Below are 27,261 nucleotides of genomic sequence, written 5' to 3' on the forward strand. Positions count from 1 at the left end.
AAGTTATAGGTCAGTCCTGACAACAGGAGACTTGATTGCATTGAATGGCTCCCCTATGAATCTGAGAACTGCATCACACGCTGAATCTGTACATTTTTGCAATTGCATTAGCTGAAGCTAATAATGGAAATTATTTATTCCCATTAAAATGTGAATGAATGTATGCAGAGTGTGTAACTGGTCCAAGAGCTGTTTTTAATAGAACGTTGAAGTTCACATTTGTGACCAAAGGTGGGACTTTCTTCCTAGCCTGTCTTGAAAATGGGGGGAAAACATGAGAACTGTGGACCACTCATCACCTGCCCAATTGCCCTACAGTGCTAACCACAGTGCTTGACTAGCAGCACTTTAAACCTGTCTCAGGAGAGTGTTGCTTTCTATGCCATCAAAACAGTGAGAAAGTGGTGAAATACATTCCCTTCTGCTACCCAGATATGCTTGTGGGAACTCCCAACAGTACCACTGCAGACAGCATAGGAGCCCAGTGACTTTTTCTTCTCAGTATCTAGTGAAGGGTGAAGTTGATTGTGTTGCCTGCACAATTGTACATACCCCCTCTCTTCCCTACTAATGGTTGGGTAGTGGGTTTTGTTGGTCTCAGAATGACTAAACATTTTCTGTAAAATGTTTCAGCTCTTAACCTTGTGTAAATGAAGGTGGTGCATTGCATAAAAAGTCTGTCTGAAACTGAGCATGAATTCATATATGCAAAAAGATACCTGAGAAGTTATGATCTAAAATAAATACCTTGACCCTGACACCTTATGACCTAGTCAAGTAAAATAGGTTCTAATACTGTTTGCGTTTGCCATTGAGCAGTTACTAACTTGTATTACTAGTAGATCCCTGTAAAGAGATTAGACAATTGAATTATGAAACAACCTATTTTTCAGGCACTTGCGGATCAGGGATATGTACTGTATATTGAAAATAATATAAAAGCACATCAAACAAGTATTAAATTATCCTTCTAGCACATGCTATCTGCCGGAGAACAGGATTTAAAAAAAAAAATAAAATCTATAAGCCTTTGCTACCTCATTCTAACATGAATATGTTTGAGTTACTGTTCTTTATGTCTTGGCTGAAAGGCAGAAGCAGAAGTTTGTTTCCTCACCCATGGTGAGCAGATTATACCATCCCAGTGTAATTTTTTTCCATCAGTGTGCATTTTAAAACCTCGTACTTCTCATTCTCAATGTGCATAATGATTATTTTGTGTCATATTCCAATTGACTAAGAATGTCAATCCATTCCCCTCTACTGTGTTTCTGTTTGTAAGAGCATTTTGATTGATAGCAGCATTTTTACAAAGGTCCCTTTACTCTTCCCAGAGAAGTTGTGTTTGAAGGGGAGTGGCTGTGCCGCATAGCAATGTGGGAAATGCTCTTATCACACATCAGAGGTGCTGATGGCTGAGAAACCTGTTTCTGGACTCACTAAAACAAACTACAGGAGCAGAAATACAGTAAATGGTTTCTACAGCAGTGTGAGTAAGAGCATGTTGTAATAAAAAAGGGGTGTCTTGGTGGCAGTTTCAAAATACAGCAGTTACAGTACTTTGTAACTGCTGCAAGCTCTGGAATGGAGCTGGAAAATACAATTTAAATATTTTCATGCAATTCAATATATGTAGTTTTGTTCTTTGTAAACAGCAAGTATGTACTTCATGGCTGCCTTTGAGGTGGGCATGAGAAATAGTAGGAAATCAGTATATGTAGCAGCGGAAAAAGTAGATGATTTATAATAGAAGGTACGGAACTATCTCTGCTTCCCTGTTCATGTCACACTAAATAGCTGCTTTTATTTGAAATGCATGGTAGAAAGCAGTGTAAGTAGATAAGAGTTTAATGGTAAATTTTTGAGATGAGTTCAGAACAGAGTATCAAGGCTCATAAATAGACACACATTCAGTATCTCATAAGGCATGAAGAACAGAATGGTTTTTTTTGTGGGTTTGTTTGGTTTGCTTTTCTCCCTCCAGAAGCATGTGAAAGAGAACGGACATCATGGCTGTAATTACTGCTACTGTGATTTCTGAATTTCATGTTTGTTTGGTTTTTTTAATACCAAACAGAAATAGCATTTCTTCACACACCCCACCCCCACCTTTTGAGGTATTGCAAATAGGTGGGAGTTAGGACTGTGCTGAATAGAAATTCTGGAACTCTGGGAATTTCATTATGTAAACTAGTTTCAAATGTGTTTAAAAAGTAAATCAAGTATGCTTGTAGAAATGTTCCATTTGAAGTAGTGTTTGAGCCATGACAAATGCAGAAATACATTGCTTTTGTTCCTACTGTATTGTAGAATGAGTTGAAAAAAATGCTGGTTGGACCACTTGTTTATTAGTATGAAAATAATGCAGGCTGTTTGAAATGCTTGTGACTTCCCTTTGTAAGATTGTTTTGCTAATGGTGAATCAATGCCAACAAAACTTTGCTGTCATGAATACTGTAATAGCTCCTCGCTCTTGAGGTGTACTTGATCAAATTTTACCAGGTGATGCATATTATTTTGAAGTTTTTTTATTTTGTATTCTTAAGCTGTGAAGTTGCAACCTAACCTGATATCTGTTCTACTTTTCTTTAAGTCGTGTGATTAAGACAGACATGGAGTTGGAAGTTCTGCGCTACACCAATAAAATCTCCAGTGAAGCTCATAAAGAGGTAATGGATCCTTTACTGTTAATAATTTTTGCTCTTAGTGTAGCAGTGGTACTCAGAAAATGTTCCCAGCAACCCTGAATTGCTTAGTAATAAAATAATGGAAAGGCTGGATAGAAATGAGAGGATAATATCCCTCTTATTACAGCCCAGTAATATACCTTGCATTGTCCTTGAACTCACTGGTGCATTTGTGATGTGTGAGAAATGAAGTGTGGTTTTGGATAAGAGCTGGAGCCTCAGCAGAAGGTGACCTGCTTGCAATCTATTTGTCCTGTGTGCACAAGTACCTGTATAGTGATGGAGAAGGAAGGACCAAGAAGATTATTCTTCTGGCCCGTGTCAGCATGTGCAGGTCTGAAGTTTAACTAGCAGGTTACTCTCTCCAGATCTTGACAGACTGAAGGAGTGTTTCCATGCACAGTGGAGGATAGTGCAAGGATTATTTATTTTGCTCCTCAGAGATGGGTGTGTCCCCAGTACACTGTTTCATGATACTATTCTGTTAACATAGCAGCATGGCAAAGACAAATCCAGGCTCTAAGCAGGGCTGCTCAGGTTGAACCTAGCACTGTACCTGTGAAATCATATTGTTCTACAGGTACTGATGACAAAATTAACTTGGGTGTCAATCCTGTACTCCATATAGTGATGCCAGGAGTTCTGAATGATGACCAGGGGGAGCTTAGGTAGAAGTAGCTGAGGTTACTGACTGTTGGTCTTTGCTCCTGTTCCTCAGATTTCTGAACTGTGAAGTGTAAAAATATTTTAAAGTGAATATTGTAAAGCTGCAAAGTCTAGGGATAGTCATTTGCATTCATTCTCCTTGGTCCTTCATCATCCTTGAATAATCTTAGCACATCTGAGAGAATTTGTTCTGTAGAGCAGCTGCCTAGAACTTTTATAATACAGAAACAGGCAAATGAATAAAACTGGTGTACATTCTCAGCAAATCTGAGAACAAAAATCAGAATTATGGGTTGTAAAGCAGTGTTAACTCTAGTAGTTTTCTGTTGATTCAGGTTGCAAAGTATAAAAGAGTCTTCCATTGTAGTATATTCCAGTTCACGTGTTTTGCTAGAGTTTCATAAAAGTAAAACAAGAGGACTTGCTGCCAAGTTCACTAGAGCTTTCAGAATTAAGCATTGGTATTTTGATGAGCTGCACTTCATTAGGATATAGTAGTTTGGCAATTAAACTTACTTTATTGCTGGAGACTGCAGGCATTTATAAAGATTAAAATGAATTTGATTTCTAATGTAGTTTTAAAATGCATCTACTGATGTAAATTTAAATGAAGTACAGATGATATTTTTGTAATATAGGTTTCTTTGGAGATAGTCATAAATCATAAATTTATAAATATGAGATTCCCTCCTGCTATGAATGTCCCATGTTAATATGTATCTTACAGGTAATGAAGGCAGTAAAAGCTGGTATGAAAGAATACGAGATGGAGAGGTAAGAGTTCTTTCAATAATTGTAATAAAAAGGAGAAAGTCTTGCTGTAGTAGGGGTAGAAGCAATAGCTGAGGCAAAGCAGTAGCACTGATTCAGTTGAGACTGAGAGCTCATTGCTGTTGTAAGCATTTTGTTATTTTGAGGTGATACTTCATCAGTTTCAAACATGCATTTGATGATGGTTGATTTTATTCTGGTGATGGTTTAGTGTAGCATAATTCTCTTCCTGGAGTTTTAGTAATTTACAGAAACTTTATGAAATAGCTGTTATTATTCTTTGAAGCCATCCAATAAAATGGTGTTTATGGATAAACATGGCTCTTATGCTTGTTATGCTTAGAAGACTGCATGTATGAGTGTTTAAGAACCTTATAAAAGGCTGTGTTCAATTACATTTTGCCTGCAATTGCAAGTCGGCATTACCTGTACTTAGCCAGTACAAGGAGCTCATCTCACAAATGTAATGGATGTTACTACAGCTGTTAAGAAGTCGATAAGAATACAGCATATATCTCTTACGTTGAAGAAAACATGCTGTACAGGCATACATAGGAAGGATTGGCTGCTCCTAACTGATACAGTAGTGATGTGTCTAGATACAAGGAAAACATTGCTGCTTCTTTTAAATCAATATTTACATTAGATCATCAGCAGCCTATGTTATAAAGCATGATTTTGATCACCAAGACCATTTATTTTTAGCTTGCATACAGTATTTTCCATTTTCAAAGTATTTGCATAATGAAGAAGTAGAAAATAGCAGTCAGAAATTACTCAGTTACTGTTGTTTCTTGACAGCAATTTTTCAAACGTTAGTAAGCAGACTAATTTGGCACCCAGTGAGGGGAAAATATAAGTGACCTCAGTATTTGTCATCACGATTTCAAGGTAGCTCAAAAGACAAATAATGCCCTTAGAACATAAGCAATATGGAAAAACTAATGTTACATTTAAGCACTTTAAATTTCTACAGACTCTACTGGCTCATGCCTATAATTTGACTGTGCTTCAAATTGCAGTTACATATACCACCAGGTAACAGGGATGTGGTGTACATTCCCCCGTTAACTTCATTAGTGAATCTTGTGTTTGCGTTCATTTTACTCACTGCCCATGCTATACATGCTGATAGTGAAATTTTGGCTCTGGAAGTCAATAGTAATCAAAAATTTCCATAGAGCAGAGTTTGTTCTCAAGTGCTTTTAAATGTCATGATCCTGGCTGTTTGGTTTAAATGTCGTGCAACAAATACATATGTATACATAGACTCTTCTGTAGTTTATGAGATACATTGCATTTTCACTCCAGGACTTTCATTCTTCTCTGGCTAGCTTCTTCCATACACAACAACCTTTTGAAAAGATTGTTTGTGTCCTTCAATTAAAAAAAATAAATAAATTAGGCAACTGTCTATTAAACCTATTTAAAATTGCCTTCTGTTCTTCCATATGTCTTGATAGATTACACATCTTGAAAGAGTTTGAGGTTATTTCACTAATGAAAGAGGTCTTGGCAGACTACCTCTGTAGCGTCTGCCTTGGAGACTATAATTAGAACTTTGGTTTCTGTTGCTGGTGGAATTCATCCCTGCTCCCGTTTCTGTTCCTTTACTGCTTAGGGGAAGAGGGTCCTGAAAATGTAAACCTGTCATTTACACACTTTTCTGGCAAGAAATGTGTAGTTGAAATGTTTATAAATTAAGTTAGAAAACAGTCTAGGAAATCTCTACTCTGTATGGAGATAAACCCCCATTAATGTAGTCTAAGAAAGGAACTTTCAAAGGCCTAAAAATAGGTAACATCCAAAAATAGACAATTTTTGTTGAAATAGTAGAGTGTGGGTGTTTTTTTTTTTTGTCAGCAGGCTAGATAGCTTGTGTTTGGCCACTTTGGTACACCTGAAATCTAAGGGTGCAGAGAACCAGAATTCGTAGTCTCTATAGATTTATCAAAAGTATTCACACTTGTATTTAAGAGATCAATTAAAAGTTAATGAAATTTTTAATTTTCTGGTGTTTCTAGGACTTCCACTCCCTTTGTGAAAGTTTTCTGAATTGCGTGGCCCTCTTCCACAGGTGCATTTGCAGTTCCCACTGATGGCTGTGAAATTGTGAATTTTTTAAATAAATATAGATACCTCTTGAAATGCGGCCAATAAACCCCTTTTCATATTGCTTTACTTCATTCTTTGACATTGTGGAATATAGCATGTGTGGTTTTGGGTACAAAGCTGATCTGACCCTGTCTGCTAGAAAGAATAATGCCAGAGATCCCAAAAGCAATTAAAATTTTCCATTACTACATGTGGGACCTAAGCGTTGCCTTTTCTTTGTTCATTTGGTTAAGCCGCCTTCCTACAAAAAATGAATCATTTTACTTCTACTGTATTGTACAGCAAGAACATGTTAAAACTCTAGGAAATGTACCTTAAGAGTCAACGACATATAAAGCTAGTTATATTTCTAGGATTGGGATTATTCTCTGAGAAGTAATTTGAAGGCAATTAAGTAAATTATGGAGAAATCTCTAGATAAGATAGTACCTTTTATTCTGAGAGTTGAAAGCTAGCTTCAGAAATATGCTGAAGTATTCTTTATGATTAAGGTCCAGTGGTAAATTATTTTGAACCAGTAATGCATTAATGCTGAGCTATAAAAAAAAAAAATAACGCATTTAACTGCAAGTCCAATCAGCTCTGACTTATTTTTTTGGTTTGATGTTATTTAACTTTAATATGTGGTTGGTTGACTTTAAGGAGACAGCCAAAGCAATTATCCACAAACAGTAATTCACAGCATGTGTAATTGCATGTAAAGTCATTTCGGTAGGTCAGATTCTGGATTTTCTCTGAAGCAGTTTGTTTAGTATTTGTGCTTATCTCATGTTTAATTAATCTTCTTTAATTAAAGGCTTTTAATTAGGAAACTGCTTTGTAGTGAATATATTGTTAAAATACAGCAAAATGATAAAAGAAATCTCTTCCGCTTGAGAAGTATGTGAAAAAAAATCTGAATTCAGCTAAGTTGTTTTAAGTGTATCTATATAAACAAAATATTTTGTGTATATATATATATATAAAAACATATACATACACACTGAAGGTACTAATTAGGACATACAATCATCTGTTTCAGGATACTCTAGAGCACTGGAGATACCTTCTCTAGATCAGTGATTATCAGTTTCTAGAGTGTTGCCTATTCATCTGCTTAGTATTTACCAGATAAAGTTTTGAATATTCTGTGCATTTTCTCATTTGTTCCTGTTTTTTATTGAAGAGAACAATTTTAAGATCAGGATGGCTATTTGGAATTGTTGATTTGATTGGGGAGTGATGTGAAAGTGTATGCTGTAGCAACAGAATAGCAATTTCCTACCTGAAGAGTACTGGACACGTAGATATTGCATGCATTGCCATTTTTGTGGTTTTTTTATCCTGTTCTTAATAGCACTGAAGGCCCTGTGATAGGAGTGTGTGCACAGTCCTCAATGCTCATTCCCTTGTCCAAGATATCCCTAGATTATTTGACTATCTCTAAACCCTCTGCAACTGCTGCACACAGGAGCCACCTTAATGTTACCATGAAAATAACTGTGATTCCAGTACTTAGGATCCAAAAACATGGATCCTCATCCTGTGGAGTGGGCTCTTCTAAAACAAAGGAGCAATGAGCTAGTGTAAAGGGCAGGTAGGGTGATGTGCGATGCCAGGTGGGTAACAGTACTTGCGTGTTCTTTCCGTCAGTAAAAGCAGCAAAGTAAGAAGGCAGCACTGTTAGCTTTATTGATGGCTTGCTGGGGAAGCCACTTCCTCTCTGCGTGTCTGCTTTCCTCTCTATAAGGTTTGCCTGCATTTCCTTCTTATGACTTTAAATACTTCAATGCTAAGGTTGTTACAACTCATGGAGGGCAATATATGTTCCATACGATCTCGCAGCAGCCAGTTACCACCAGTCAGCTGGAGAGGTTCCTGGGTGTGACACTGGTTCTCCAGATGCGGTTCTAGAGGGGGGGAGCTGGAGTTTATTCAGAGCATGTGCCAGTCAGGTCAAGAGCTGATAGCCCAACTGTATAGATGCCCCCTCTGTATATTGTGCAGTGGATCTTTTAGGTCTGTACAACCATGCATAATTGTGGGGATTTTGTAGTAGTTAATACTAAACTTACACTCCAGTCTGCTTAACAGCAACAGTTTAAAGAATAAAATGGCAAGAAGACAGCTACAGAGGTTTTTCCTTGTTGGTTTACAATGCTTACAGACTATTTTTACACCTTGCTTCTCTCACCAGCTGAGGCTGATACGAGTTCTTTATCCCTATTCTTTTTAGTGCTGTCCCTGATTCCAAAGCAGAGTTTAGACTCTGAAATGAGTTGCTGTCATATCTGTCAATGTTAAATTTCACTATCTGTGGAAGTCTGAGAGTGCTCTCATGGATTATGGCTCTCATCTTTCGTTTATCTCTCTCTCCTCTGCTCCAGTGGAATAAACTGAAAATAAAACATACATGTTATTTCACTAGAAAAGAGAAAATAGGCAGAATAATTTTATTTTCCTTTGGGTATTTCCTTTTAGTGAAATGCTGATTATTTTATCTAATCAGGATTTGCCACTTACCATCTCCTGATAGATTTTGCTCTTTGAATGTACTTGAGAAAGTCACTGACTTTTGCAGCAAATAATCTTTAAAAATATTTCTAGTATTTTCATGATCCAGTTTTTGTATTTAGAATTTCAGCTCAAGCGTAGCCTTTGTAAGTCCTTTGCATAAGTGTGTATGGATAGTAAACAAGAATGCCCGTTGCAGCTGACAAAAATACACAGGTGAATTCTTCACAGTTGCTTTTTGGCATGGGAATGGTGTTGAATTATGCCATGACCCTCACTGGTATTTGTGTATAGGATTTATTTTTATTAAACAAGAGACCAGCACTCCATTAATCTCAAGCAGCATGTCAGTCTGCTCAGTTACTGAAATGTGATTTTCTTTTCCTTTAACTTTTTTTTTTTAAACAGTTGGTAGCGTGTAGCCTGAAAATGGCTTGACTGCCTTGTTTCCCAAAGCTGACTCACAATTAGAGGTGATGGATTTTTAAATGTAAGTTACTGCAATCAAAAGGCTGGATTTAAAACTTTAAAATACATGAAAAACTTCTGAAAGAGGAGGTGGAAGGTGGCTTTTCCCCATGTTTTTTAAAAAAAATCCACTTGTTTTTCCTTTGTTTCTGCACGCCTGTGTGATAGAACTGGTGTATGTGTCTGCCTGCTGTCTGGGTGGCGTTTTGGTACTAAGACAATCCTGTACCCAATATTATTTATTTGCCTTTATATCTAGTTCTAATAGAAGGGTCGAAGGAAGAAATGGATCAGCAGCAACTTCTGGTTTTAGCAAAATGTCTGCACTGCACAGCAGCCCAACAGCTTCTGTTCAACAGGGATCGTACTGGGACTGGCAGGGGAGCAACTAGCTGAGCTGATGATTTCATACTCGTGCCAGGGGGAGCTCCTGGTGGGAGACAGCAGCTCAGGGTCACCCAGAACTTCCTAAAAACGGTGGTACAAAATGACCTACAGTGGTCCAGGGCCAGGTAGGCAGCTTAGCGCAGCTCTGACAGCGCATGTCGGGTAGCTGCTAATTGCTTAGGTTGAGCAAGCCACTGAATCTCAAGTGTCCAGTGCCCAGAGGGAAGTCAGATACCGTATCTTTGCTAAGAAGAACAACTGGATTCAGAGAGACACTTCTTGGAGCCTTGCCCTTCTGCCTACCTTCCCTCAGGTACCACTAGTCCTTCGATGTTTTGAATTAGGCTGTCTCCACTGATTTCCTAATGCAGCTGAGTTAAGGTTGTAAATAGTCTTAAAATAAATATGAATTTAAAATTGATTTAGAAAACCCCTGAGCATTGTTCCTCTTCTGTGACGCATAAATGCATATGTACACGCACTCAACTCGGCAGAAATGGGGGTGAGGATTACCTCCTGAACATGGAGACCTCCTGTCTCATCACCTTGTCTACTTAAGGAGAAGTGCATCTCTGTGGTAAATCCACTTTGAGAGGTTCCAGCTGCCCCAGCCCTGGCAAACATGTATGCATTTCCAGTCACCCTGATCTCCCCCTCTCTCCAGCTGAGATGAGAAATGGGGGGGGAGGGGGGGGCAGGCAGAAATCTCCTGGGGAGGGGAGTGTGGGGCACTGGAACCTCTGAGACCTCATTTGCCTACACTGCTGGTCTGTGTAGTCATGGTTGGTGGTGGACTCCATTAACTGCTGGGAGGGAGCAGAGCAGTGCCAGTATATTCCCAGCAGCCTCTCAGCATTTTCCCTTTGCGGGAGGTCCTGTGGCAAGCTCATATGCTCTCACTTTCAGTAGAGGACAGCTTGGTTCACCTTCTGGATGTCACTTTAATTAGCTCTTTGTGTAGAAGAGTGCTGTTTAATTGCACAGGTCTCTTTTGTGACTTGTGATTGAAGTCCCACATAATTGGGTTTTATCTTCTACAAAAAATTGTGGAATCAGACTGTGTGAGAACTTTAAAATAAAACCCTCTATCAGCCCACAGATACCAAAGAACAATTACCATGCTGGCATTAGAAAATGGTTCCCTTCAGAAAGAGAGCTGTGAAAGGATGTACGCAATGTGCGGGTGTACAGAACTGGGCTTGCTGGCATAGCAAGATAGAACCCAACTTTAAATGCTGTGTCATTGTATGTCCTTACAGGGTTGTTAATCTAGTTAGTACTGTGATAATTCGTAATTACCCTTTTATTATCTTTTTGGAAATCAAAAGGTAGTCACAATTTTTATTTGAATTTTAGATCTGATTGAAAATTGCAAGCACTATTAATTTCTGTGGGTGTTTTGTAGAGTGACTATTACTATTATTTATTTTAAGGAAAGAACAAGGTTTCTTCTCAAATTAGCAGTGATCTCAGTTTTTACTGAATTTAGCGTGGCACTGAGATAGTGAACTAATTAGCATTACTAATGACAAGCTAAGATTAGAGATATGTGAAATGGAACTCATTGTAAAAGACAGCAGGCTGAACTGATTACTATTTGCTGTGGATTTTGTTCATGCTTGTTCAGACAAGTCCAAAGTAAAGATTCTACCATATGTGAGGCTTTATCTGCATTGTGAGCTTTAGTTCAATAATTTTTGCTAATTACTGTTGAAGCAGAGATCAGAATTTTGTGTTTCTTGGCCCTCAGCTTTTGATAACCAGAATTGCTACGTGATCGTGCTCAGAGACTAGGAGACCAACTTGAAGGAAATGGGTAGAATACCAAGACTGTCCATTAATAACATTATGTCACACACTGACCTTCTGAAAATCAAAACCATTTTACACAGATGAAAAGAAAATGAGCAGATTCTCTTCCTTGCTGCTGGCATGCCCCCTGCATAAATTCTTTTTCAAATTGGTTCTTAGAGCATCCTCATCACCGTAGTGTGCAAGTGCCGCTTTCCAGTTTATTAAGGAGCATTTCTAACACCTATCCTGATGGTTCTTCTTTTTTGTTTGTTTGATTTTTGTTTGGTTTTCTGTTATTGCATCATCTCTCTAGGGGAAGAATTGTGAAGAACTGTGTACTATTTTGGCAGGTGGTAGTTTTTTCAGTGTACCCATTATCAGCAGTATTGAAAAGCACAAGGTCAGGATTATAATTACAGGATGATATGCAATAGTCTTTTTCAGTTTGGTTCTCCATGCAGATGAGCTTGGTCTCATTTGCAGAATGTTGTGTTGCTCTCAAGTGTTGTAATTTTTTTGACCTAGGTCTTGGTCGTGGGATTTTAAGTGTTGGTCAGAGATGGTAGACTTAGGTCACTCCATGCTTGTTAAGGTCTGAGATTACAAACAATAATTGAAAAAAATATATGTATGGGAAATGAATGAAGGCAGCAAAGGACAAAGCTGAAGGTGATTGCCTGTAGTGAGAGATGCAAGAGTACTGGAGTTTGCTTAATGCTGAAGTCTTTATGCCTAACTATGCTGCATTTCTGCTGTCCAAGCAGCGCTGAAGACGGCGTGTGTAACTATGGCTGAGTTGTATAGCAGGGCAGAATAGAGTTGAATTGCCAGGCAAAAGTGATGGAAGATGAACTCTTAAGTGAAACTTAGGATTGGGGAGAAACCTGAATCATATTAGACAGTAGAGGTGATGTTTCTGCTAAAAGGAATTTGTCCCTGTTGAGAATTCCTCAAAACCCAACATTATTTCTGGGTTACTTGGATTTTGCTTTCAACAGATTTTCCTGAGTAGATCAAATTGAGCCTTGAGACAGTCTTGGGAAGTAAGGGATATGAAGAGCTTTGCTGACAACTGACTCTCTGTCTTCTGATTCATCTACTGAAACCTTTATATTTAAAAGTACCAATGAGATATGTGATATTTGAAGGCTCCTCAAGTTAATCTGTTGGTGTAAGGTACAGTTGCCATCACTTCTCACTTGGTACAATCCTGTTGTAAAATGCCATATCTTTCACGAGTATTGGACTGGATTTCTGCTCTTTCTTATTTCAAAATGAACCTGCTACATCCTCTTGGTCAGCACAGAATGGCAGAGGTGGACAGGCATTCTCAGTCTCTGGTTAGCAGATAATTTGTAAAAATTGTGTGAGGTGGTTTGGGTGCAAGGTGTTCCTATAAATCGCAAATGTTAGGATTGTGTGAAGTTTAGGATGTTAGATGTGATTTATAAATAGCCTTTTGCCTGTCTACTCTCTACATTTGCTCTGTAATGGAACGTTTGACAGTGCGTGTAATACATTACAGTGGGTCAGCTCTCCAGGATCAATTTTTTTTTATTCATTGTGTGTTTGAAGGAGGAGAAGATCATGTCTGTGACTAAGGCGGTGTTTGAGTTGGAAATGGCAACAGCATTCAGGAGTTGGCTTCCCAACCCTGCAAGATTTGGGGAGATTTCAGAGATGTTTGTGTTGAGGGAGGAGTCATGTCATCTTCATCAGAAATTCTGTCTTTGTGAGGAGGAAGTCGGTATCGTATGACAAGAAACCATTTAACTGAGGAAGGTCCTGGCCAATGCTGTTTCTGTGGCTGTTGCAGATCAAAGAGGTTTGTGTCTGTAAGACCTTCCTAGGGGTCTAGAATTTGTTTGGGTCAGGTGAGCTTGTTTGTTATTTGAGGCTGGTCGATCAAGGAGATCTCTGTTACTTGAAAGAGGTCCTGAATGGGTGTTGTTACTTTATGCTTCATTTTCATATTGGTTCTAGCACTTGGTATCAGCATAGTGATTTTACTACCTACAATAGGCCCTTGGAGCTAGATTTGGCATCTTTAGGAAGACTGCTAAACTGCTGCTCTTTGGGTCCCTACTAGTGCAGTTTAGAATAAGCATCAAAAATTAATCTGATCTTATATTTCAGCCCATCTGTCTGCATTAACCTCTGATTTCCACTGTTGGTGTTTGGTCTTTCTGCCCTTCTCTTCAGCCAGCTCAGGTGCTGGAAAACAGCCTGAGCTCCAGGAGAAAGGACCAGCACTTGCAGAGATGGTGTGTGGCTCGAGGCCAGTGAATGGATCAGTGGCACCACGTGAACAGGGTGTGGCTTGTTTGCAAATGAGCTTGGGTATGTGCAGATTTTGTGACCTGCCTACAGAGCACCTGTGTAGTAATTTGTTTGGCCCCTGCAATAAGAAAGGAATGTGGAAGTGTTCCCAGGAATTGGAGAAGCTGTCATGGGTAGACTTAGTCGCAAAATGTGCCTGCATCTTCCTGAACCAGATGGAGTCCTGCTTCCTCAGCTTCCCTTCCCAGAAAAATTCTGACTTCTGTAGCTGACTAAATCTGGTTCAGACATTGTCTTCATAAATTGAGTGTTCTAATCTTTTATTATCCTTAAGGTAGTAGGTTATATATCCCATATGACAAATTACTGCATTATTCTCTAAGAATAGTTCAAGTATTCAAAAAAGTATTGAGGGCAAATTAAGCTCTATATTGGGACTCCAACCTCCTTCTAACTTAAGCCCTTACTGTGGTTCTGCTTACTCTGTGTTGTTGAACAGAAGTTCAAACTTCAAATACTCAGTTTGAAACTGAAAGGAAGATTATGAAGCGTTGGTGATTATGTTGGCATTCTGTGTCACTGAACAGCACTTGTGTGTTATGTGCTATGTGGGTGGCTGTGTATTTGCTAAGATGCATAACTGAAGATGAAAGTTTAATTATTTCTTCAAGGCAAATCCTCTCTCCCATGGACTTAAACTTGCATAAGAAAAATGAAAATTCATAAGGAGTGTAAAAATTGGCTAAAATTAAAAACCATTTATTTTTACCCTATTTATTCTCCTGAATAATAAAATTTCCCCATGGGTTTTTGGAACATATGTGGAATAATTACACTGTAGAAGTGGTGCTTTAGTTCAGCTTCTAGAGCTAGGGCAAACGTTGTGATTATGCTGCAAGCTTAAGTCTAGGTTTTATAGAAAATCTCATTCAAGGCTCTGTTGCCGTCAAGTGCAAAAAACTGTGACCCATGGATTGGTCCCTGTGGGAGCAATTATTCTTTGCAGAGATTTTTTTCCAGCACTGAATATTATAAATGTCAGAAAAAAGTTTAACCCTCAGTGCCTCTAAAAGAATGTTTCCATACCTGCTGGCAAGAATATAAATTTTTAGCTTGTATTCGCAAGCATTTTATGTTTAAGCCAGGATTTTTTAAAAAACTTGTCTTTATAAACAACTCAAAGGTAACAATGCTGTCTTTTACTTATAGTGTGCATGCCTTGGTGAAGACAAAACAGGGACTGAAGCTGCCTGATACTGCTTAATGCAGTTCTGTGCCCAAGCCTCTCACGATGGGATTCTTGCACGTTGGGTGCAGTGTGAATTGATGATTAAAACCTCTTGTCTACTGGTGGCAGAGGGGAGGGAATGTGGAGTGAGTGTGGGGTTGCTTAGGAACATGGGTTAGCATCTGATATGCAGTATGCATGAGTGAAATGTTTTGGTGAACAAGAGCAATATGTTCATCTTCCAGCCATCAGTCTGTGGAAAGCAGTGGGTAGCAGGAGCTGATGCTTGCCTTCAGGGGAATCTGCCTCCTTTTGAAGAGGTGCAACGTGTGCATTTTCACTTCCTTAATTCTGGTGTTTGTTTGTTTAAGTCTTATCAGTCAAAGCATGTGCATTATTCCTAGCAGAAATTAAAACATATTTTTCTATTACTTAAAATAGCAGATCCAAGCCCAGCAGATTTCCTGACCCCATCCCTCTCGATTTTCTCATGTACCTTCTTCTGTGCTGAGTACACTTTGGTCATTAACTGTTATAAAACTGTGATGAAATGGATAGAACTTGCATCATGTGTTCAAAGGCTTACACAAAGTGAAAGTAGTTGTGAGATGCTAAGAGGGATGTTATGCTACCTGTCTCTGAAGTTAAAGTCTGAGATGGGCAGAACAGCTTTCACTCACCATAATACTGCAGTGAGGCATAAAGACAAATCAGTCCCAAATATACCAACCCTAGGACAGGAAGGGTCACCTTCATTTGTGCCTCTTGTTTTTTCTCAATTAGTGATTTGTATTTATCACTTTATTTGGTACTTTTCTAAATTTGAAATACTGGTGATACCCAAAATAGCCTCAGGCAACATTAACTGAAGAGCTTCTGGTTTTGAAGAGAGGACCTTGCAAGTAAAAACGGATAAGTTTTTCTGTTGGGCTCATGCTGCTAAAGGATGTAGATTCATTTGTGTAGGCAGACACAAGTGATATCTTTTAGCTAATGTGTAGAACTTCCAGTGAAATGTGACAATTTTTTTGAGGAAGGTTATGTTAGGTTTTGATTCAGTTATGCTTAGCATGCATAATTGTATGAAGAAATAATCTTAAAAGATTTTGTGAGGCCTTCAGCTGTTCAAAACTTTATTCCAAAATATTGTTACAAACGTCAGAAAGTTTTATTCCAAAATACTATGGGGAAATGCACTGCCCTGAGGTTATGTACCATGTTATGGAGGTGTGATGGCCACATCTACATGGAGCTCTGTAACCTCCTGCACATTGTTTTACTTGCTCTACACAAAATGTACTGCATCTCTGCAGGCACCCTGACTGTACCTACATCTGCAGGCATGATTCCTGTGTGTTATTTTTAGCTAAATTACTTTGCTGTTTGCCAGGTGTATTCATTCCTTCAAGGTTCAGTCTATACATTTTATTTCGCTCCACTTTTCCCTCCTGTTTGGTGAGGTGACGCAGAGAGGAAGGGTAGGGCTATGCCCTTTGCCACTGCTTTGATTCTTTAAAGACAGCTTGGAAAAATCAATGTGAATAAGCATGTGTAGGTAGACTCTGTTCAAGTATTGACTTCTGAATGTGTGAGACAAAGGTTGCGTATTACAGGTTTGTACTGTACCAGATTCCTTGACTGTGGTCGGTGGGACTGAGTGGGGAACACGTAGGGTGCTAGTGGAACCACTTCAAATATGGGATCCTGCTCCTCCATGCCAGCTAGCGCTCTGCACCAAGTTCATCTTGACAGTCTGCTGGTGGCCTCGCATTGATCCTCAACACCTGAACTGCTGTGGGGCTCCAGGCTTCCAACTTGGAGCTACAAATCATGGCAAGACACCAGTGTCACCATTGTCACTCCATATAAATGCCAGATCATTACCAGGTGCCTTTCATCTTCCTTCACTGCTTCCACACCTGCTAGTTAGCCCCCTGCAAGCATCCAGTGCTCCTCACAGCACACATCCCCAGACCCCAGAGATATGCTCAAACTCCTGCAGGTACCTTCTCTTGCTTCCAACCGGGGCTGCTGCTGCCCAGCCTCAGCTGCTAGGGCTTGTGCAGCAGTTGGCTGGATTGCTGGCGGGGACCTGCTGTTCGTGGCTATATGCACTGTTTGTACTAAAACAAGAGGCACAGGGCTTCTCAAAGCTGGCAGTGATGAAGACTTGGCTTAAAGTATTTGCTTTTATCTAAAAAGAACCTGAGTGAAGGACTGAGTGCTGTTGCCTGCTGAAGGACTGGAAAAGCGAAGTGGATTGTTTGAGCAGTGCCCTCCAGCAACGCTGGAAAGAAGAGGCTTGATCTTTATTGATATTTCAGAGATAAAAAAAAATGCAGAAAATAAAACTTTCCATGCCATCTTTCATACATCAGGAAGAAGTTTAGAAGTTGATAGGGATGAGCAGGAAGCATGTATCTTTATGTATTTTTCCTTGCTGGGAGATAACTTTTACAGTGGCAACGGTAGTTTTAAATCTTAATTTTCTGAAAAAAAAAAAAAAAAAGAAGCATTACTACCCTTATTTTTCAGATGGAACGTAGGCAGTCACAGCTGGGCATGTTGGTCTACACCCGTAGACCATGCACTCAATTTTCTTTAACTCTGAGTCACTCCTAGCTGGTTTTACGTATATTTTTCTTTTTTTTCAACCTGAACAAGTATTTTGAATCCATGAATCATTTATCTTGGTGGTTCTCTTTAGAACTGGAAGCAGGTGGAAATTCATCAAGCTGCTGAAAAGGGATCTGGGAAAAAACGCGTATCAGCTGCCATGGTAGGTAGTGTGCTTGTAGACATTGCCGGTGGCCTTGAGATCAAACAGCAGAGAAATAGCTTCACAGTAAGAGCCCAGGAAATTCTAACTAGGTAATGAGTAGTGGCTTTCTTTTGATTTACAGCATGGCTTTACAATCAATCTATAAAGCTTTGAAGAGAAAAAAAAAAAAAGAACCCTCTAGGGGAAAGGGAAGGGCCCTACAATTAGTTGTTACTGTCTGCATACTTGTCTTCTCTAATTCCAAGAGTATGTGCTAAAAATGGATGATAGTGTGCAAAAATCTCAACTGTTGGTCACTTTTTTTGTAGATTCAAGCTGAGATATGGTTCACATCATGCTGGTTCTTGGAGAATATTCAGTTTCATTTTAGCTATAGATTTTGTGCAGATGGATGTAGTTGGAGGAATTTGACAAGGATTGCATGTGTGATGTAACTTTCAGCTCTTGTATATCAAATTCCTGCTCTGATCTCCTTTTCTTTTATCTCCAGTGTGTGTCTTTCATTAAAGAATTGGATGGTGAAGTGGATATGATAGCTTGCAGAATATTTCAGAACCACATGTAGCAGTATTTTTTTACTCAAGTAAACCACTACAGTTTAGAAAACTTACTCAGGAATGTTGCGATGGAATTTGGATTTAGAAATGCAGTTTGTAATTGTCAAGACACCATTTGGTTGAGACTGCTTGGTTGTTAATTTGTTTGAAGTTGACACTTGAGTTGAAAGAGTAATAGCTGCCTCAGTGCATTACTCATTTTTAAATCTAATCTGTTACAGAGTTTGGGTGTACTGCAACTGTGGATGTAGTTTGTCATTTTTATAGCCAGGGGGCAATAGTATTGTTTGGGGACCTGGGGGTTTACTGTTCACATGTACAGGCTTTCTTTGGTACATGGGTAAAACTTGGACATAATGAAGGCTGATCTTTCCAATCTTAGAGTTTTAATATGTGTGTTACAGCAGTTGTTTTCACTACTCAGAGCAATTTATTTACTGTTAAAATCCAGAAAACTTGTGTTTTCATCATCTGAAAAATGGAAAGAATTGTTCAAAAGTACAGGCTTAACTCACTGTGTGTACAGAGTGCTGTCAGTGTCGTTGTTCCTATATTAACGTGCATATAATGTCAGGTGGTTTTAGTGCATATGACAGAATCTTTTGATGTGACTTTTAACAAGGATATGTGAGGGATTTTTTTGAAAAGTAGCTACTAACTTGCATATATACTCTTCATTTCCGAAATTAGTAATTTGCGAACTGAGGTAAGGTTTTCATTCATAGTAACAATCTATTTACAGTTATTTCCTCTTCATATTTCAAATTAATCAATTATGGTTTGTTAATAATAAATTAATTTTTCTCAGTTCACACAGGGATATTAATTTCAATGTAAATGATGGTATAGGCATGAATGAAAATGTTTCCCTACCCCAATACAAGAAAGCTACTACTTCATTAGGTAGCTAATTTTTTTTTTTTTTTTTTTTTGGTCTCTCAGCTCTTAATGTTTCCCCAGTCTGGCTTCTGCTTTACTCTATGATGATTTAGGCTGGCAATAGTCAGCAGACAATTCTTTTTTGTTTTTGGGGTTTTGTTTTTTTCCCCAGTGCTTTCTTGCCTGCACCCATTCATTATTTCAGTATCAGGAATATTTGAAACTCGGAGCATAAACTGTGAAATATTTGGTGTGCTGTCTTTTACATAGTTAATAGATGTACTGGATCCCCAAAGTATAAATCAAATTATGTAGCCTATTACGCTTTACATAGGAGAAACAAAATATGAAATATTTTACAATGCAGAAAGTGCATGTGAATCAAACTTTTGTTGTTCCTAAGGGATATAATTTTGACAATTTTATGAGGTTGCAATTTATTTGTAGGGTGAGTTGGCACACGGTTTTGATAAAAGTAATGTTCACACAGCACACTGCTAACAAGAATACTTTTTTAAAGCCACTATTCTTGCTGATTTGTATTGTTACAACAAAGTATCTGTTAAACTCCCTAGAAGTGTGCCTCTCTGAGATGTACTTTTAAAACTCTGCATGGTAATGCTGGTCTGAGTGTGAACAACATAAGCTTTCAATCTGTGCTGAGGAACATTTTTAAGGAATAATAAAAAAAGCAAGCTGATAAGAACTGGGAGTGGGGAGGGGAAAAAAGCTGTATTTTTTTTCCAATACAGACTTGATCTTATGCAAAAGACTCAGCAGAAACATGTTGGCCTTGAAACTCTCATGCTACCTCTTGCTGTGAAAGAATGGTCTGATGTGACTGTCCAAAGAATAGGGCTGTTGATAGGAATGACATTTCATTAAACCAATACTTCAAACTGTTGTCTTTCAAGATATTCCTCTAAAAATACATGTTAAATCATATTGCACGCTGGACTGAATGTATGTTGCTCAAAATTCAAAATATGACTTTTTACATGCATGCTGTATGCTGCTTTCTTTCTAAACAGAATGTATAGAAAAGGTAATGTGAAAATTCTGTACCAACTGCAATTGTGTTTCCAATTGCTGACATGGAGTTTGAAGCAGAGAGCAGAGCTCTGATGAGGCTCCCATACACATGTATCAGCAAAGAATCATGGCTGCAACTATAGCTTCTCTTGCTTTCCAGACTTATAATAGCATTAGACATCAGTTCAAATTTCCAGCTTCATTTTTACCATCTCTGTTTTCGTATCTTGTTTCTTTGAAATTGCTTAAAAATACTTGGCTGGCAGCCATTTCTGAAATGTCTGTGGACACATGCTATTTCAGAAGAACCAGCCTAATAACTGGTATTTATTCTTTTTAATTTTATTTTTTACTCTTTCCCTTTTTGCTGTTTAAATTGCACCAGAGAGCAAGTCTGCAATCATCTTTATTTCCTTCTCCTTCCCTCCCTCTTCACTTGTATCTTTCCAATCTTTTTTAGTCTCTCTTCAGCCACATGAAATGTGCTATAACAAGGAAAGGTGTCTAAAAGTATCTGTCCCACTACTGGGAATATATGGGATATATGTTTCATAGAAATGTTGTGGACAGATTATAATAGGCAGTAATGAACCTGAGAGAGGATAGTTCAGAAAATAATGGTGAAAGGAGTTTGGTAAAAAAATGATTTATGAAGTAGAGAAGCTGAAAAAAAAATTAGAGTAGAATTTAAAAATACTTGAGCTCAGAATTTTGCTTGTTATCAGCCTGATCTTTCATTTGTTCCCATTTAACATTTTGTCTTTCTAAAAGCGTAGTGATGACAGTCTGTTATTTCAGGTAGAGTTTAAGACCTCTTAAGAGCTGAAAAACAGTGATTTTTGGTTAAATTCTGAAAGAAGTTAAGTTGTCAGGAGTGTTTTCAAAATCTGGGTACTTGGCACTGTTCAATGTTGCAAAATGCAGAAAGGTTCAGGAGGGCTTTCCACAGATACATGGGCTGTCAGAACCTTTGTTAATGAAGGTTTATACCAGTTGGGTGGAAAGAAACCAAAAGGAATACTGTTGTTTTTTAAGTAGCACTAGTTAACCTCCAAAATGCATTTTCATTGCTGGTGGAGTTAACTAGAAACACTGATCATGGAAAACCTGAAAGGTGGGATATAATGAAACAGTCTGTGTGGGTGAAAGAAGTAGTTCAAGTACTCTAGCCAGGTTCTACGTATGTTTAAAATATTATTTGTATGTATTTCAGTTTGCAGGGATTGTACGCACACATACATATATTACTCTATATAATACTTAAAATCACTTTAAATAAGCCCTGACGGAGCACAGTGTCTTAGAGGCTTTAGCAGCTTCAGGAGTTGTTACAGGTATGAAAAACATCTCTCTCAAAAGGCCATTGGAGCGGCAGTGCCCTGTGGGGTTATTAGCAGCTTCTGAAGATTCTTGCAGTCCCAATTCCACAGTCACAGTTTCAGGGAGAGAAGACACGTGAACTTTGCCAAATTTTTCTTGGCAATACCTGTTATTCCCCATTTATCCCTGCTGATCTACATGCAAGAGGCTGGCAGAGGACTGTTAAACTCTTAAACATTCGTATCTGCAGAGGTGAGAAGGAAAAGGCCAGTGAGTCTGGCCATTGCCATGATACTTCACTCCTACCTGAGGGTTTGTTACACATGTCCATATTCTGCAAAAAATGCATGCCATATACAGCCTGTGAATACTGGGTTGTTTCTTGTGGCACGGTGGTGAGGACCGCTGAAATGAGAAGAACCAAGCAGCACACACCAGATTTCAGTATAAGTAAATACAAGTGGGAATGGCAGGAAATATTGCAGGAAAATGTCTCAGCAGCACACAAAGATTTAGTGGGGATTTCATGTAGAGTTCTGATCTCTTGTCATAGAAGTCTAGGCAATATAAAAAACAGTATCTATAATCACATTCAAAGGTCTTGATTTTTAGAGTGATTAGAGAAAGCAAATGCTGCTCTGAGTCGGAGTGCAGAATTATGAAGAGACTTTGTTGAAAGATACAGAAGTCCAAAGGGGTTAGGGAAGAGGAATGCTTATAAGGCTACTACACCTAACAGCAAGTACAAGAAAACGTAGACATGATCTTTAGCCAACAAAGAATCTACACAGTCAAATTTTACATGAACTTGCTGTTATTGGAAAAATTCAATGTAGAGGTAATCAAGAAGTTGTAAAACCAAAACCAGATTTCTTGTGTTAACGGGGTTTTTAGGAAAGGAGAGTGGGAAATGGGAAGCAAAAGATAGCATTTCACTTTTGAGAGTGTGAGAAGCCACTAGGATTTCATCAGGTTGGTAAGATGTTGTTTGCTTTTCTGTTTGTTTACTCCTCCTTCTTATTCAAAGATAATTCAAAGAGAGGTAATAGTTTGGTAGCTGTAGATAGCAAACTCAGAATGTGTATATGGCTTATAGTTATCTTTATTCTGAATAAAAATAGGTGATTTATAGAATAGTGTGTACTTTATCTTTCTCCAACTAGGAGACTGTATCAGATTAATTTTTTTGTGAAGTTTAGTGGTATTCCCTATTGAAGGATTTATTGCACATGAGAATTTTTAGTAAATGAATTACATATTGGCCTAAATGTATGATTTTCTCTGAGACTAAAGATTGCTGTTTTCTGGGTGTGAGTGCATCAAAGCATCACTAAGTGCTAGTGTGACAACGCGTAGCCTTATGAAGGCTTTTCCGCCTATACATCCTGTAGTATGAAAATATGTGGGGTTTTAATATTGTTAATACAGGTAATTCATTAGTGAGAGTAGATGGACTTGCCTTACACCACAGTTGTCATACCAGAACAGAACAGAAAACTAGAATTATAATAAATGCTCATCTAATAACAGAAGTCAAGAAAGCTGCCAGCTGAGGCACCGCCAACTCGACCAGCTGGGACAAGGATCAGCATATTCAGGGGCTAAGGCTTGGACCAGAAGTTAAAAATGTGTTTCCGTACTGAGCTCTGCCAGGAGATGTTAAACAAGTCTGTTTGACCACCTTATGTTTTTCCTTTCATTATATCTCTTCTCTGTGGAGACAGAGCAGAAGCTCCAGTTCTCCTTATGGTACCTGTAAGAGCAAATGGCCAACCTCAGCTGGATCCCTTGCTCCTCTGTGGTAATACTCAAATGTGCCCCAAAAGCAATCTGTAAGGCCCGCTTGCAATATACAGCTTCTGCAGTTGTGCTTGTTTGGTGTATTAAAGTCGAATTTCAGTTTTTGTTAAGCTTATCAGATTTGCTTTTATTACAAGTTTTTTTTTTTGTTAGTCATTAAGAGGTGAAATAAAAGCTGAATACAACTCAGGAAATTACTAGTTAAAGGAGCAGTAGACTTGTTTTTAAAGATTCTTAACATGGTTAGTAAAAGGAGAACAAAATTAAACTGCTGGTAAATGATGGAGTAGGAACGTGAGTCTGGGTAGTTTCTAAATTGCAGTTCACCTTAGTGTGGTAATTGCTGCAAGTACTAAAAGCAGGTGGAATAAATAGGTGAAACTTTTTTATTCTCCTCCAAAAGCTTGAAGTATTTGTAAAGGAGTTTTGCAGGACTGTGTAGAAAACTCCCTCAAGAGAAACATGATAAAATGTATTGTAAAAATAGTGGTAAAAAGAAAAAAATACCACTTTTGGGTTTTTTAGCTGCAGGTGAGCTTTTGTACATCTTGGTCTTGTTTTGACTGGCTGTGATCAAGAAGATAAAAATCTGAATGGTTGTACACTTGGAAAAGACAGCTTGTAGCAATTTAAAGAGCTTTTATTGCATTGATTATTTTGTAGAAAAGTAAACAAAAAAGTTTGGAGAACGGCAGTTTATTTCCGTATTGTGTGCATTTTAACAAAGGTGTCAAGTTTTCAGTTGCAGTTACTAGAAATTCAAAAAGAGAAATTAAAAATCTGTATTCTTCTCACAGAGTCACTGCAATTGTTAAATGTTATCCTTAAGCTTTTCCTTTCCCATTTTTTCTAATGAAGTGTGGTAAAAATAATTCAGTTCACTTGCCTGAAGAAGCCTGGAGGAACTGTGCTTTCCCAAAGGCAGGCTTGGGCTGTGTTGGGGGCTGGTGAGCTCACCTGGTGCACAAGAAGCTGCAGGTGAAATGGATTCATCTGTTTTTGTTATCCAAGCTAACAGGGAATTAAAAGTAAGGCTAGAAAGCGAAAAATATATTGGATTCCTTTCAGCTCAGATTATCAAAGGAGCCTGCTGCTAACGTAAGGAAGGACTTTGGTTTCAATTTTGAAAAGTGCTGTAGTCCCACTTTCATAGTGCATTTTCAGTAGAATTTAAGCTTTTAAAGGCTGGATTTTTAAAAGCAAGTGTATCTTTTCGGATAGAATATGAATCAGTGCTTTTAGTATTCTGGGGATGTGGACTTAAATTTCCAAGATACTTAGATATTTCCTGAAATGAACTTGTACGTTCTCAGCTAGTCTTGATTTAAAAGCCTTACTAATAATAATCCAGGAGGGGCATAAAGAGATGCCCCTGTAGAAAAGGAATGGCAGATGTTTGTGCAATCTGCTTGCTGTTCTCTTCCCTAGTACCACATTAAAGAAACCAGTGAGTGGCAGCGTAGGCTCACCCCACAGGTCACTAATTTGGTGGAGTGAGTGTAGGGCAGCTTGGAGGCAAAGGCAAGTTCTCAGAAGGACTGCTTCTGCCTCTTGTCCTGAGCAGGATTCTGGCACTAGCAGAATGCTACATAAAGTGGTGTCTCTTGAAGTTCAAAAGCATTAAATACTTGAGTAAAAGTAATTTTCCCATAGTTTGTTCTATTGTGAATGCTGCAGTGCTACAGAATACAAACCCGGAGCTTCAGAGAGCAATAAGGGGGACTTTGAACATATTATTAATAAAAAAGAAATGGCAGCATTTCTGTGATCACTTGAGCCCTCTCCAGTAGCTGTTTTGGGTTAAGTTTATTTGGGTTTGGAGTCCTTTTCAGTCTATATTTTATGCAGTTTGCTTTGGTTTGGGGTTTTTTTGGGTTTTTTTCAGACCGATGGTGGCAAATGTGTCAAACAAAATGAAACAAGTATGAAAGGAAAAGGAAAGTTAAATGCTACCATGATCACTACACATTTTGTTAAAATCAGGAACTGGCATGTAACATCTTAGTTGCAAAGGTTTGCTTTGTTTCCTTTCTTAATCTGAGTAAGACTGATGTCGTGTCTTTGGCTCATGAAAGCTAGGATTTACCCATGATGCTTTATCTGTCATGAAATTTGGGCATCTGCCCAATTAAAAATTATTTCTATTTGACTAGTCCATTTTAAGTACAGATGGCATAAAACCAAGGCATGATTTGATAGCACAGGAGAGAAGCAGAAAATGGTTTTTAAAAGCCAGTGATATTTCTAGCAAAGCTGCTGTATTTTCTTCTTTCCTGTAGTGATTTTCTGATTGGTTCTATGTCAAACAATCTTCTTTACATCACCTTTGCTCAAGTACCTGTATTAAGTAATTTTAATTTATTATGATATGCCATATATAGTTTGCCATTTAGCAAAGTGCTTGTCACTTTGCTGTAAACTATCTTTGAACCATCTCATGTGATGTGACCTAACCAATTCTGTCAGCAGGGAGAGTTCAACCACAATGTAGAGTTTTGAAGTTATTTACAGTGCTTGAAGGTCTGTCTGCGTACAGTATCCACTTAATCCGGCCTAAATCTAGGGAGCTGTCTTCTGGTACTGCCACTCTGTCTAAAGGCTGTTAATAATAGCTGTTCTAGTCACCCTGTCTTCTGACTGAAAATCTATCTGGAGCTGTTGCATCTCATGAGGCAGATCAAAATTGACATTTTTTTATTGATGTAACTGGTTTCTGCTGAATACTTGGGGACAAATAAAAGTAACTGAACTCAAAAATGAAGGAGGAAAGTCATTTGTTTGGTGGAGTTACCAGCCAACTGACATCTCTAGTTAAATGAGTAGTCCTTCAAAAAATACAGTTGAAAAGTAAAGAATTAAATTTAGCTTTTTAGCTATCAATTGCTTTAATATATCACATTGATGTTCTTGAATATAAAAATAATTTCATGATTAACTTTATTAAATGAATCCATGATATAGATAGATCTCATTTAACACTTCTGTTTCTTCTCCAGTGGATGTACTATTAAAAGTGGAAAACTGTGCACATGCACTTCATGAGAAAATGAATGATCTTTGTTTGCTGTTACTGTTTCCTAACTATTTTAATACCAATCTATGTATGCAATATAGAAGATGTAAAAAGCGGTTTAATTTTAGCAGATCATCTGGTTCCGATTTACACTCGGGGCAGGGGGAAAGGGAATGATCAGTGAGTGCAGACTGGGATTATGGGAGATGCCAGCTTCAATTCCTGATGAGGGAAGCTTGTTTGGCAACTATGACAGTGCTGATACGAGGTTCCAGTAACGAAGGACAAGTATTTAATTAATTTGAGTTAATGTGGTGTTATGAAGGACATCTTATTAAAGAAGCCTGGATTTAATTTTTTAAATTAGATTACATTTAGTTGATAAAGCTAACTCCATGGCTGTAATATGCTTAGCCCTCAGTAATGCATTTGACTCATTATCACACAACGTTATGATTAGTTGTATACAATATTAATAAGGTACACATTAAATGGATTAAAACTTGGCTAAATGACAGAAATAGTTGTCAGGAACGAGTCGTCTTCTAACACTTGTTCTTTTTTTCACAAGTGGGGTTACAAAGGAATTGATATTAAATCTGATGGTATTTGACTTCTAGAAGTAATTTCTAGATCCCAATAAATCATATAGATACAGACTTCTGAGAGTTAGTAGGTGATCAAAATGATGGGAAGGTTGAGCAGTAAGATCTGGATCATTTGATCAGCTGAGCTTATTATAAAATTTTTTAATATAGTCAAGAGAGAGGTCATAAGTTTAAGAAGAAAGAATTTAGATGAAATCTAGAGAATACTGGATTTGTGATCTGGAAATAACTTAGACATGAGAGTTTGCAAACAACTGAACACGTCCTCTGTGTAGTGAAACTCTCTCAGAAACAGCTGATGAGATTTTATATATACATGGGAACAAAGACTTACCTTGGGGGAATGAATCTAGTCCAAGGTAATGTTTTTTAAATTTCTCT

At 38.1% G+C, this 27,261-nt stretch overlaps 1 protein-coding gene across 2 annotated transcripts in view; it reads left to right on the forward strand.

The window, feature by feature from the left end:
• PEPD (peptidase D) overlaps positions 1 to 27,261 on the forward strand; it is a 140,262-nt gene that overhangs the window by 37,463 nt on the left and 75,538 nt on the right. For both annotated transcript variants that reach the window (XM_074840155.1, XM_074840156.1), the window contains 2 exons: positions 2,594 to 2,669; positions 4,081 to 4,127. In XM_074840155.1, coding sequence (XP_074696256.1) covers positions 2,594 to 2,669; positions 4,081 to 4,127 — 123 coding nt within the window. The remainder of the gene's footprint in view (positions 1 to 2,593; positions 2,670 to 4,080; positions 4,128 to 27,261) is intronic.

This window comes from Strix aluco, chromosome 14 (assembly GCF_031877795.1).
Source record: "Strix aluco isolate bStrAlu1 chromosome 14, bStrAlu1.hap1, whole genome shotgun sequence".
In the NCBI taxonomy this organism is placed as follows: Eukaryota; Metazoa; Chordata; class Aves; order Strigiformes; family Strigidae; genus Strix; species Strix aluco.